The 13,177-nt window shown below is 42.2% G+C and overlaps 1 protein-coding gene across 1 annotated transcript in view; it reads right to left on the bottom strand.

Moving 5' to 3' along the window:
* The window catches only part of sdc3 (syndecan 3), a 36,196-nt gene extending 24,563 nt beyond the window's left edge, over window positions 1-11,633 (bottom strand). The window contains exon 1 of the mRNA XM_061058967.1: window positions 11,242-11,633. Within this exon, the coding sequence (XP_060914950.1) occupies window positions 11,242-11,295 (54 nt within the window). The 5' untranslated portion in view covers window positions 11,296-11,633. The remainder of the gene's footprint in view (window positions 1-11,241) is intronic.
* Window positions 11,634-13,177: the final 1,544 nt, after the last annotated feature.

The raw sequence follows: 13,177 nt of genomic DNA, 5'->3' as shown, positions 1-13,177 counted from the left end.
TTCCTTTCCTTTTTTTTTTTTGAAACTCTGCTGCACTTTAGTCCACAGCCCCCCTTTAATATCAATGCAATCTGTGATTGCATTTGACCTTATTCCCCCTTTTCATTCCCTTCAAATCTCCTCCACACAATATCTAATCATCTTCAAATCTGTCTCCACACCTTTCTGCTTTGGGCAATTTTTTGTTGGGGGGGAAGACTTTTCTTTAGAGTTGTTAAGAGTAAACAATCAATGTTCAAAGAGCATTACTAAGTTTAATATTCTTGCCACAATAAGGGTTGCGTATGTAACTTTTATACTTGTTTAGTGTTACAGAATACAGGAGGATAAAAACAAAAACAACAATAGTTTGGTACTGATAGTAGTTTACCTGCAGCAGTGAGTCTAAACTGGGAATGAAAAGGCAATAAAAGTATTGAGAAGATTGTGTAAGATTTTTCATCAATCTTGTTAGTCAGCTTGAAATTAAACCTGGTTATTGAACCTCAGTAAAGTTTATTAGAGTTTTAAAAGTTCTTATCAAAATATAATCCATATCACCAACTTACTGTGTATATATATATATATATACACTGTACATATATCAAGCTTTTAAAATATGGGGGCTTGGCTGATTTGTCTTTTGAGCATCTTTTGGGCCGCAGTAGCTCAGTCTGTAGGGACTTGGGTTGGGAACCAGAGGGTCACCGGTTCAAGTCCCGGTGCAGACCAAATATGGAAGTTGGGCAAGGCACCAAAACCCCCTCCCCACCACCAGCTCAGGAGCGCCCGCTGTGGGCAGCTCCGTCACTCTGACATCTCTCCATTAGTGCATGTCCATAGGATCTCTGCATGTGTGTATATACTTCAGCCTATGTGTGTGTTCATGACTTACAAAACTTTTACTTACAAAAACATAGCTGATGAATTACCTGAGAAACATATGTTGACTTACTGACCTTATATCAAACTTGAAACCAACTACAGAACACAGCTGTAACTTTCATTGGATGTGACTGAACTCAATTTATAATGTCAAAACAAAGAATTAAAGTCAAACAGGTCATGACTCTCATGTATCAGTTTCCCACACCCCACCCCCACCCCTCCTGCTGGTCCTGCTGGTTCTAGCGTTGCACTGTTACGACCTGTCAATCTGTCATGTGTATCTGCTCAGTCACATCATGTCCTTTCAGATCAACAACAATCAATTCATTAGGGAAAACAATTATAAGGTCACACACACAGCTAAATATACAATACACCAAGACACAGAGAAACAAGACACACACACACACACACACACACACACTCATAAAGACACACACAAACACTCTCAGTGTCAGTCAGCCTTTCAGACCTAGGTCTCTGTGGGCTAAGATTAAGGCTAATCCTCAACTGTTGGAATGAAAGATTAAGAATGAATCACCTGCTGCTGCAAAGGTGTGCATAGTTGTGTTTGTGAGAGTGTGTTTGTATGTATGTATGTGTGTGCGTGTGAGGGGAGGCGTTCATAGAAATGCCTTATGGGAAAGAGAACCTGCTGAAACCACCAAGCAATATTACAGAATCCCAAATGTACACACACACACACTCACACTCACCACACAAATATACTCTCTCTCTCGCTCTCTCTCACACACACACACACACACACACACACACACAGCTCATTAGTTTCAGTGGCTTGTTCAAACTGCAAACGCCTTTGAAAGAGCCTTTTAAAGCACCAGGGTTGAAAGGTTTACTTCAGAGAGTCCACACAGAAACACACACACACACACACACACACACACACACACACACACACAGCACGTTTCAATGTCCGTATTTAATTGGATCGATGTTTTTCCCTCATGGCTCGCCAATAATTGAGGGGACATGAGTAACATGTGGGAAGCCTTTTGTTAATAAGTTCCTGTTTATCGAGACAGCCCGAGTAAATGGGGAGCTCGGCAGGAGGAGGAGGAGGAGGACGGAAGGAAGAAGACTGGTGGGTGTAGCAATGGATGGATGGAGGAAAAATGTTGCAGCAATGAGCTCCTGACCTCCTTCACTCCTCTGTCGGGACGTTGGGCTAAATAATTCAAATGCACACACACACAGTCACATGCCTCTCGCACACGGTTCTTTCTCGTTCTCATTTCGCACAAGCGGCCTCCCTGTGCTCCCTCACTGCCTCCTCTGTCTCTGTTTCACATGTAAACACACACACTTAAAACACACACCTACATAAAGCAGTCAGGAAGCTCCCTCCTGGTACAGCTTGAAGACCAAATCTAAAAATACTCTCTTCCTGTATCCCTTCTATATGAGAAATAACACACACACACACAAACTCTCACTGGTTTTCATTTAGGATGGGGACCAAGTTTTAGATCATCATTTGTGGGGACAACACCCGCACACGTACAGAAACACACACACACACACAAACACACACACACACACACACACACACACACACACACACACACACACACACACACACACACACACACACACACACACACACACACACACACACACACACACACACACACACACACACACACACACACACACACAGGACATCCACACATCAGTATTCAAACAAGAAGATCTCTGTCACAGTGTGAATGTTGATGAAAAAATGACGAAATGTTCCACCATTTTGAAAGAGGACGACAACACAGATAAGACAAAAATCTATTAAAAATTAAAGTGAAAAAGTCTTTATTGCCTTGATGAAAACCATGCGTCACTAACTGCATATCTGTAAATCAACTCTGACAAAATCTCTTTGTTTTCGGGGAAAGTATGACAGTGAGGTCGTTTGAAACTAGAAACCCTGAAGTTGACAGATCAAAGACGAGCAAAGATGAAGTGGTGACAAATAGGGTGATAAAACATATATCCAATCATTTACATGCACATATCTGGGAAATTCTCACTATGACTCATTCTCCTTCAAAAACGGACCTGGGACTCTTTAACTGCAACCAGGATCCCTTTAGACATGAAGGACATTACTTTCACAAATTACTATACAACCGAACAACAAGCCATTACCATTTCACGCATAGAAAATCTCCAACGATTACATGTGGCTCGTACAGGTTCCTATTTTATTTTATTGTTTGTCTTTCTAGAAAGCCTTTAAGACAGTCCCCAGGGATTACACTGTCCCTTTTCGCTACTGTGCCTTCACTTACAAGATCTCTGCGAAAAACGTTCTTACTTAGTGGCGATAGTGGCAATTTTTTTTTTAAAGATTGGCTCCAAGGGGAGTAGTGATAGCATTCCCAGACACAGTTAGTCCGTAAAGTCTCAACCTAAAACATGCTGACCAGAAAAGAGTCCTTCGCATATAAGAGTTAAAGGCAGATGAGATTTAGTAACTTACTAAAAGTTTATCACAGAGACACAGAAGACTTTAACTTTGATTATATTATTGTCAAATCGAACCTGTCAAGGTTACCAGAGCCAAAAGCAGATGTACAAAAATACAAAATCAGAATACAAAATACGAACTACAAGGCTGGAAGCTGAGAAAGTTTGGCTCTTTTTAAAATAATTTTTGTCAGAAACATTTTCTTTTTAGAAGCGATCACCAGTAGAGTGATTACAGTATATTAGAGGATAGACATGGTGAATGACAGAACAAAGATGATTACCAGAATTTAACCAGGGACAACTATTGTAATTCATCTTTCAGATGACAATCTGATGAATGTCTTTGATTATTCTTTTATTTTCATAAAATGATAGAAAGGTGTTATATAAATCTATAAAAGTGCAGTTTCAGTTTTCAAATGATTGAATGATGGACAAACAGTATAGGACTTTAAGATATTCAGTTTATCGTTGTAGAAAATTGTATTGTATCATTGTATGAAAACAAGACACAAGTCACATTTTTACGTTGGCAAGTTTATCCCTTTATGTTTCAAAATTAACTTTGGTAAACCTCAAAAACAAGTTTAAATTTTCCTTCAAAAATAATGGGAGTCCCTCTACAATCCTGTATAAAGAAAGTGAGAAAACACTTTTTTAAATGAAGGTCATTTAACAGAATTGAAAGCTGGAGCAAAGGCTAATAAGAAGGACAAACTATTATTTTCAAGTTAAATAACTTACTTTACTACTAAGTACTCTATTGAAATACTAATGAAATAATGTGCACCAAAACATGATTTAAAAAATGTAAAAAGTAAAGTTGTTGGTAATATGAAAATTCAAAAAAACTAACAGACGGAGCAAGAGATGGAGGGTGATGAGTGTTTGAAATCAGATGGAGGCCATGTTCTGGTTGAGTGTGTGAAGATCTTATCACTTCCTCAACCCACTCTTATCAGCCGTCTGCAAGGAAGGTCACATTCCAGCATTCCCATTGGACCCTGTCAGGTTTCATCTGTTCATGACCCCACCCATTCGGCCCCTCATTAACCTAATTAACCCGTCATTACAGAAACGTGAGGATAGAGAATAGCACTAAAGGGATACTGATACACACATAACCGATATGAGTGAAAAATGATATTCTGGTGGAGTGCATCTGTGATTTGAAAACACACACACATACACACACAAATATAAAGTTTGTAAGTGGGAAGGAGGCTCCCTGTTTTGGGGTTTTAAATTATAGCGGTCGCTCTGACACACAGCAATCCCAGAATGCTTTGTGGTTATGGGACACAGCTCTGCGTTTATGCTCTCTAATTTAGAATCCGGTTATAGCACAAACTCACAGAAGGACACACACGCATTTTCCAACACACACTACGGTATCGATGAAACACAACTGCTGCTCTCCTCAATTGTTCATTTTATTGTAGTGGAAAATACAGACAAGAGAGAAGGAGGGGAAGGGAATAGAGGAAAGAAAGAAGATACAAAGACGGAGAATAAAATAAAGAAAATAGCGAATTCTGAAAATAAAGAATTAAACACGAAACAGACGAGACAAGAAAAAATGATGAGATGAAACGAAATGAAAATTAGTAAAAAAAAAAAGGGGGGGAGAAGAAAGAGTGAAGGGGGCGATAAAGCTGTGACAGTGGCAGCAATGCTGGTTGTCATGGCGACGGCCGCAGAGAGAGAGCAGGTAGAGCACGGTCTCCTGGGAATGAGCGGAGCACACGCCTCCCTCCCCCATCCTCACTCTTTTTATCCCCTCTCTCTTTTGACATCCCTCCATCTCAACCTCCGTCCTTCTGGCCCTTCACTGTCCTCCCCATCATCCTGCAGCCACCCTCCTTTTCTCTCTCGCTCTCCTCCCTGAATATTCCAAATCTTCTCTTCCTGTTACCTCCCGCTCTGTCTTCCCTCTCCTGGTCTTCCTTCCCTCCATTTCAGTGCCTCATTTTCCTCTTGTGCTCGAGCTGTCTCCCATTTTTTCGTACACACTCACCTATCGTCTTTCCCCTGCTATCGAGCATCTCCCCATTACCGTAACTCTTTTTCCATCCTTAACTCTCTATTTTATTTCCTCCCTTCTACCCCTCTTTATCGTCATCCTGTGGTCTATACACCTCCCTTTTTTCCATCCCATTCCTCTCCCTCCTCCTCTCTCTCTATTCATCTAACCCCCCCTCTCCTGAGAATGTGTATGTATGTCTACACAGCACTGGCCAATTACTGCAAGGGAGACTGTGTGTGCATGTGTGTGTGTGTGTGTGTGTTGTGCGGGTGTTTAGTAGCTACATGAGCGGTGTTTCGAGCCTGTTTTGACCTACCTAAAACACCTCCAGCATTCTCCGTCTCCCTCTGACTCACTGAATCAACAAAACTGCTGCACACCACTGTAATTCACAACCACGGTGACTGTGTGTGTTTGTGTCTTTGTGTGTATAATCAGGACTTTAATGTGCATCGACGCATATATGTGAGAAAAGCATGTCTGCACTTGTGTGTGTGTGTGTAACTGGTCGTGATGAGAGGAGTTTCCAGCCGGGTGGATTCGGGCTCAGGCTGCATTCTTTCTTATTCGTGGGATGACTTGAACACATTCCTCAGGGAAAGTTTAGAGATGCACAATGTGTTGTAACAGAGTGATTGAAGAAAACAGGTAACCTCTTTAAACTGTAACTGTGTCTGTTAACACAAGAGATTCCACTGAGGTGGCACCTCAGTCTGGGTATCTGTAGGAAAGGATTGAGCTTGGATGCAGTCAGAATATTTATTTAAGGGGAAGTACAAATGCACTGGTATGAAAGTACTGCTTTTACAAGTAAGACACTTGCTTTGGAAGTTGGCAAGTAAAAGTATTCAAGGTATAAAGAAGTAACAAAAGTTGGTACTCGTTCTGGCCTTTTAGAGTCAAACATTACCAAGCTGCACTAATCAACATTTCAGCGTCACTGCAATAAGTAATGGCAATAAACACATTGTAAAACTCAGAATCTATTGCAATTAATAAGAACAACTATTCCACGCAAGTACTGCTTTCTCACTCAGCATAAGCACATTTCAAATATTGTATGGAGGCCTAAGTATAATTAATGCCCATGCTCTCACACCATTTCGATGCCGTCAGATGAAGCTCAAGCCAGCAATCAGCTACACTTTTATTAATTGGTGCCAAAGTTGGTAGTGCAAAAAAATCAGCTTTTTGTATTTGATGAAAGGTCACAAGATAATTAATACGAGAGGAAAGTGGAAAAATGGCCCAGTTCTGATACTCCTATTTGAAGTTCGTTTGGTAAAGGCTATCTCATGTTTGTCTTTTATGAACTATCGTTGTAGTTAAGTTTTCCAAACTTTACAGCGGAGAGTGGAAAATGGTGAGTCAACCCAAAAGGCTTTACTGTAAGTATTCAGGGTGCTTAACTAGAATGTATTTTCTGAACCTAACAACTTAAATATCACATTGAGTTGTAAACTCCTCCATTAGCCTTGAAGAGGGTCCAACACTGGAGTAATCAGCTCCAACTCTGGTTCATGATATTCCAGGAAAATTATGAACTAAAACAGAATTTATTACAATATTAGTCTGTAAAAGCGTGGTTTTAGTCCTTAGATGAGAAATATATCTTGATTGGAAACAAGGGTGTAATATCCACAGGGGATGAAGAGCTCAGTAATTAATGAGCAGCATGGAGTGATTACGGGTTTTTCCCCTCAGGTTTGCCTTTCAGGCTACCTACAGGCTGCCATACCCAGTTACCCACTGATTGGCTGAGATTTCTCAGACACTATCACTAACTAAAACTAATAATTTCATCATGATATATGTGTAAGACATGTGCATTTGATTACTTTTAAAAATAAAAAATGCAAGTGAAGAAGCTTTTGCCAGTGGTTGGATTAGAAAATACGTTTACTGCCACTAAATTTGATCCAGATCTGTTATAAGCTGATTTTTAAAAAGGAATGAAGCAATGCAATTATTAAAAAAGAAATCGGCTTGGCCTACATGTGACATTTGGTACGTGCGTGACATTTGAGTGACTAATGGCGAAAAAGTCAAGTTACTCATTCAGTAAACTACTGTTTTAACCATCTATGTGCTCATGACACTATGAATTGCATTCGTCCTTGGTTTGTCTGTGATTGTATTTTTCTTTTTTTCTTAATGTTGTGTATTTCATTGAACTTGAATGTTTTATCTTGGTTTTTTTGTATTGACCCCAGGAAGAATAGTCGTTACAACAATGTAAATATTCATGTTTTAAAACATGAATATTAAAGAAAAATCTGGATAAGATTCAGTCTGACAACAAATTTATTAATATCTATGTAGTGCTGAACTTTTGGTGACCTAAATAAATGAAACTCCAATTTTGCTGCAAATTCAGAGCACCCATTGTTCTTTCAGCAGCAAGTGTGGAAATAACAGGTATTGTTGAGGCAGGTTTCTCCATCCCCACATGCTGTTATCAGTTTAATAGTAAATGGAAAACTTGTTCAACTGAACAAACTTTCTCCACCAGGAAGAAAAACTAATTTCAGTAAAATGTGCCACATCTGCTGAGCCACATCCTTCGAATGTGATAAGAAAATGCTTTCAGATATGAGTGTGTGCCCATCCAACACACACACACATAGATAGGCAAAGAGGGAAATTGGGTGAGGAAAAGGAGGAGACTCAGATGGGGAGTTGTTTTCTAACTGAAGGCATCATTATTCTCTCTCTCACTTCCAGACGTCGGGACATCCGGATATGAACCATGATCCTTTTCATTTCCTCTCTCCACTTGAATATGAACCCCACACCCTCACTCATCCTTTCACACACACACCTGAAATACCTCCCCGCTCCTCACCTGGAGTGTTTTCTACCAGCATGTGTGTGAGGGGACTTTGTCCTCCAGGAGAGCGAGAAGGAGAGACTTCCTGTGTCAAATTGCCTCTCACATTCCACACTCTCCCTCAATCCGCCTCGCTCAGGCTATTTTCTCCTCTTTCTTGCTCCTTCTCTCTTTCTTCGTCTCTCTATGGGGGGCTTTGTCAGCTATCAGACGCACAAAACACTGATTCATCCCCATTAAACATGATCCTCGAGAACACAACACTTTTTCCGCCACAAACACACACACTGTCACACGCACACTTTTCAAGGAGCAAGGGCTGGCGAGAACAAGTTTTTGGCAGTGGAGATTCACTATTTTTGAGCCCACACACACAGACAGATGGACATTAAGCGCTCTCATGAAGACACACACACGTACAGAAACACACACACACACACTCCAACTAATGTGGGACACAACAGATGCCTGTGGGAAAAACTGGTCTCGGATGTTAAGTATAGGCACCCGGATATGATGTCACAGGTCTGATAACAGGAAATACCCACAGAGACAAGACACCAGGGATCACGCATGAGAAGAACACACACACAGGATCAGCTGATACCAAGCCAAGGGGCGTCTAAAGAAAGATCTTGTCAGCAAATGCGCTTGACTGTGGGTTATGTATGTGTGCCTTTGTGTGTGTTCAAGGCCTAGGTTGCATGAGGTAAGTCTTGCAATTATTAGACTGTTGATGTGCATGAATGCTTGTGTCTGAGAACCTATTTGAGCAACACCATCCATCTGTGCACAGCTAACATGGGGGTATATTTTAGTGTGTGTGTGTATATGTGTCGCACCTGTCTCCATCTGTACACTTCAAGACAGATTAGGTCAGCGGGAGGGCCAAGGATCTTTGGCAAAGATTGCAACCGTCTGACCCAGTAATCATCAGTGTGTGTCTATGTAATGTGTGTGTGTGTAGTAGGGTTGAAAATCTCTGTCAAGAGCAGTAAAGCATTACAGGAGGAGCAGCACAGTGACAATCCAAGGTGTTGAGATGTTGACAATACAAACACTGAGTCAAAATGTAGAAATAAAGGAAATTACCTGAACAAAAAACTTTGTCTGTAGTTATATTACTCATTGGTTTATGATTTTAACTAGGTGGATTCTGAGTTTTAAAGGAATTTTGTGGCTGTTTCCTTTATAAATCTCTTAAGTTGTGTGTGTTGTGCTTGCGTGCAAACTTTAAATTAAGTTATGTTACAATAATATTACCACAAAACCCCCCACGTCTCTTAGGAAAAACATTTATTTCAATTATTTTACTCAGGTGTTTATAGCTTCTCTGTTGATCTTTGTGCAGAGGTTTTGCAAATTTCTCTGCACCTAAAACTGTGCATACTGACATACCAGTGAATTTCAGGGATTAATAAAGAATATCAAAAAAATCACATGGAAGCCAGTCGTAATAATGCAATAAAATCTACAATTAACACAGATGTGACAGGGAAAATGAAACACACAGAATGGATTTTTTGTAGGTAGTAGTAGGAGACATCTCAAAAAACGTGTCAGGAGGGGATCTGTATTCCAAGAGGTACTGGTTGCACTGGACTTTAAGAGAACTTTGAGGTGATGGGTAACACACTGCAGAGTAACATTTAACTCATGTAACAAAGTGCAGCACATTTTGTCCTAGTAAAATCCCCAGCAGCTTAAGTGTGTTATGAATGAAGGTAATATATTTATTGTATTATGTTACTATGAAGTCACTATAAGCATCAATAACACAGACACGGGTAATATAGTAGTTTTACGAAGAATGCTGCATCTTATTATCTTACACATTTGAAAGTAGCCCTGCATTTTGACTATTTTTGGTGCTTGCATCCTATTTTTTCTCAGTGAATGATTCAATGAGCGTCCACACTCCTCTTCCTCCACCTCCTCCTCCTCATAGGATAAATCTGGATTCATCGGTAACGGAAGGTGTGGGCGTGCTATGAGGGGCGCGTGAATCCCGGCGTGGATGGTTCCGGAGAGAAGGTGTGTGTGTGTGTGTGTGTGTGTGTGTGTGGGAGGGGGGGGGCTCACGCATTCCTAATCAGCTCCCCCCTCGCGATTCCCGATGACATCATTCCATCCCTGCCTTCGTTCGCGCACCGCATCGCCGTTAACTTCCCCGTTACCCCACCCACTTTTCAACACACACACACACACACACACACACACACACACACACACACACACACACACACACACACACACACACACACACACACACACACACCTCCGGCTATAACGGGAGGATGCCCGAAGTTGGATTCTTGTAACCGTATGAGGCCGCCGTTTTCAGGAAATTCACGTGCGACTCGCAGGTCGGGTTGCCTATCGGGCATCCAACCCCCCACTAATAAACGCAAAAACACACACAATCCTGCAGCGAGACTACCCAAGTATAATAAAGTCGTTCAAGCCGCAGTATGACTGGAGCCCCTCAAATTACCGGCAGGATGTGAGCCGGTGACACAGACACCACAAACAGAGGCCCGGCACAAAGACCCGTAATCAAGCTCAATTAGAGAGTACCCGCTAATTACCGACACACATGGGCTACATGCACACTCACACACCTACTGACTCGAGAGGCCACAATAAACCCGACAGCGAGACACAAAGGCGTGTGTGTGTGTGTGTGTGTGTGTGTGTGTGTGTGTGTGTGTGTGTGTGTGTGTGTGTGTGTGTGTGTGTGTGTGTGTGTGTGTGTGTGTGTGTGTGTGTGTGTGTGTGTGTGTGTGTGTGCGTAAAACAGGGGGTGGGGGTGCACGGGAGTCGCCAGCCCCCCTCGCGGGAGTCACGGCCGGCCAATAAGGGCTGATAAGTAGGTCGAGTGCAGGATTTCCTACCGATCACCGATATCACTGACTTATTAATGATACACACAGAGACTAAAGCACATTCAAGCATGCACAAAAAAAATGCCTCCGCTTCCGTGTGCACAAAAAGCTCCCCGGTTAACAAAGGATTTGATGCTCGTGCTTACCGTGGCGGCGCGAGCAAGCAGCGCCGTAAGCGCGAGGAGCCAGGGCAGCTTCATGGTCGGGGTGCGCGTGAGCAGCCTCCCGGTGCCGCCGCTGCCTTCACGGGGGTTCGGGGTGGGGACAGAATCTGCTGCTGCCGCTTGCTATCGGTGTCTCGGTAGTCTGTCCAACTTCACAGCGCGCCGCCCGACCGCGCTACCATCCGGTCTAGTCGGGCTTTTTAATCCAAGGCTTGATGCGCTGCTGGTCCAGGTCACCAGTTAGAACAATTAGATTAACTAGGCCTCTTCTTCTTCTCTGTCCGTATCTGGGAGGTTTTTTTTATTATAGATTTACTACTGGGAAACGCCAGACCTCGTCCCTCTCTCTCAAAACAGACAACCTCGCTTTATCCCCCCTCGCTCTGTACACACACTCGGGCTCTCTCTCTCCTCCCCCTCTCCGCTGAGGGCAGGATGTTCCGTATGGCGACGCTGCTTGGCCTGGGAGTCTGGCAGGAGGAGTGGTGTGTGTGATACAGACTGTGTGTGTGTGTGTGTGTGTGTGTGTGTGTGTTTTTTAAGAGAAAGGGGGGGATCTCCACGAGCAAGGGCGAGTATGCCCCCTGCAGATCGTTTAGGCACCCGCAGCCCTTTAAATACACACACACACACACACACACACACACACACACACACACACACACACACACACACACACACACACACACACACACACACACACACACACACACACACACACACACACACACACACACATACACACACACACACACACACACACACACACACACACACACACACTGAACACACATGCAGGAAGCAGGGCACACCGCGCGCCGCGGGGCAGACATGGCTGCTCCAGGTTTGCGCCTTTTGTTTCGCGCTCAGTTGGTTCCGGTTGGCTTCATGCCATTATTACTCACCTGTGCAGGTCACCTCCAGTCCTCTGCTGCGATTGGCTGAGTCATGTTTAAGCCCTTTGAAAAAAAAAAACACCCCATGATCACACCTGTGCCCTACAATAGCAACAGTTAACCTCAATGCGCGGGCAAATCGAAGAACCTTCTTTTGTCGCCTAGCAACCGCGCAGTGAAGCTAATGTTTCTGATTATTAAAGGCACATTCTGATATTAAATTTACACCGTAAGTTGTTAGTCTGTAAAATAATTTGAAAACACTTATTCTGTCACTGCTTATTCAATTGAGCTTGTGTTTTTATTAACCATATTTAAGGAGCTCTTGTAGTCTAGAACTTGAAATGCTCTTTCGGGCCAGTGGAAATTAAGCAAATATTGGAACTTGATTTTTTTTGTTGCATTTTAAACATTTAAGATGATAAAGTTTACGTAGATGTAAATAGGTTAAACACTGACCACTGCCTTTTTTCATCTCCAATTTTTCATCAAAATTGAATGTGACTTCAACAGAACTCTTCATTGTGGTGTATTTTGACACAAGGCCCTTACAAGTGTAAAAACAGACCATGTAGGATCTGCCTTGAGCAAGCAAATTCAAATAAATGTAAAGACTCAAATTAAGCAACACAAACAGGGCCAAGTGTTAATCTAAGTGCGCAATTTGTCCTGTTGGTAATGTATAATGGACTACTTCAGCCTGAAGTTAAAGGTGTTGTAACATCCCTGCAGGTAAAACCTTATTTCTTGATTTTTCAAATATAAGAAATCTACAATGCCATAGGATAATTGCCTCTAAGCCCTGCAAGACTAATTTTCTTGAAGCAACATCTTTGCTGTTAACACATTGGCCCACTTCACAGAGACAAAAGGTGGGCAGGTAAAAGCAGATTTATTTTGCACTCGTGTTTCAACAGAAGGTATGAAAGGAAGACGGAGAGCAGGATGTTTTGTTTTAATAAGACTTCTGCTCAACACTGCAGCGTAGTCTGAAAATCACGTTGTAAACCTCAGCCATTACT

The sequence above is a fragment of the Labrus mixtus genome, chromosome 16 (assembly GCF_963584025.1).
Source record: "Labrus mixtus chromosome 16, fLabMix1.1, whole genome shotgun sequence".
In the NCBI taxonomy this organism is placed as follows: Eukaryota; Metazoa; Chordata; class Actinopteri; order Labriformes; family Labridae; genus Labrus; species Labrus mixtus.
The sequence above is the reverse complement of the archived record's forward strand: the minus strand, read 5'-3'. Positions and strand labels throughout refer to the sequence as shown.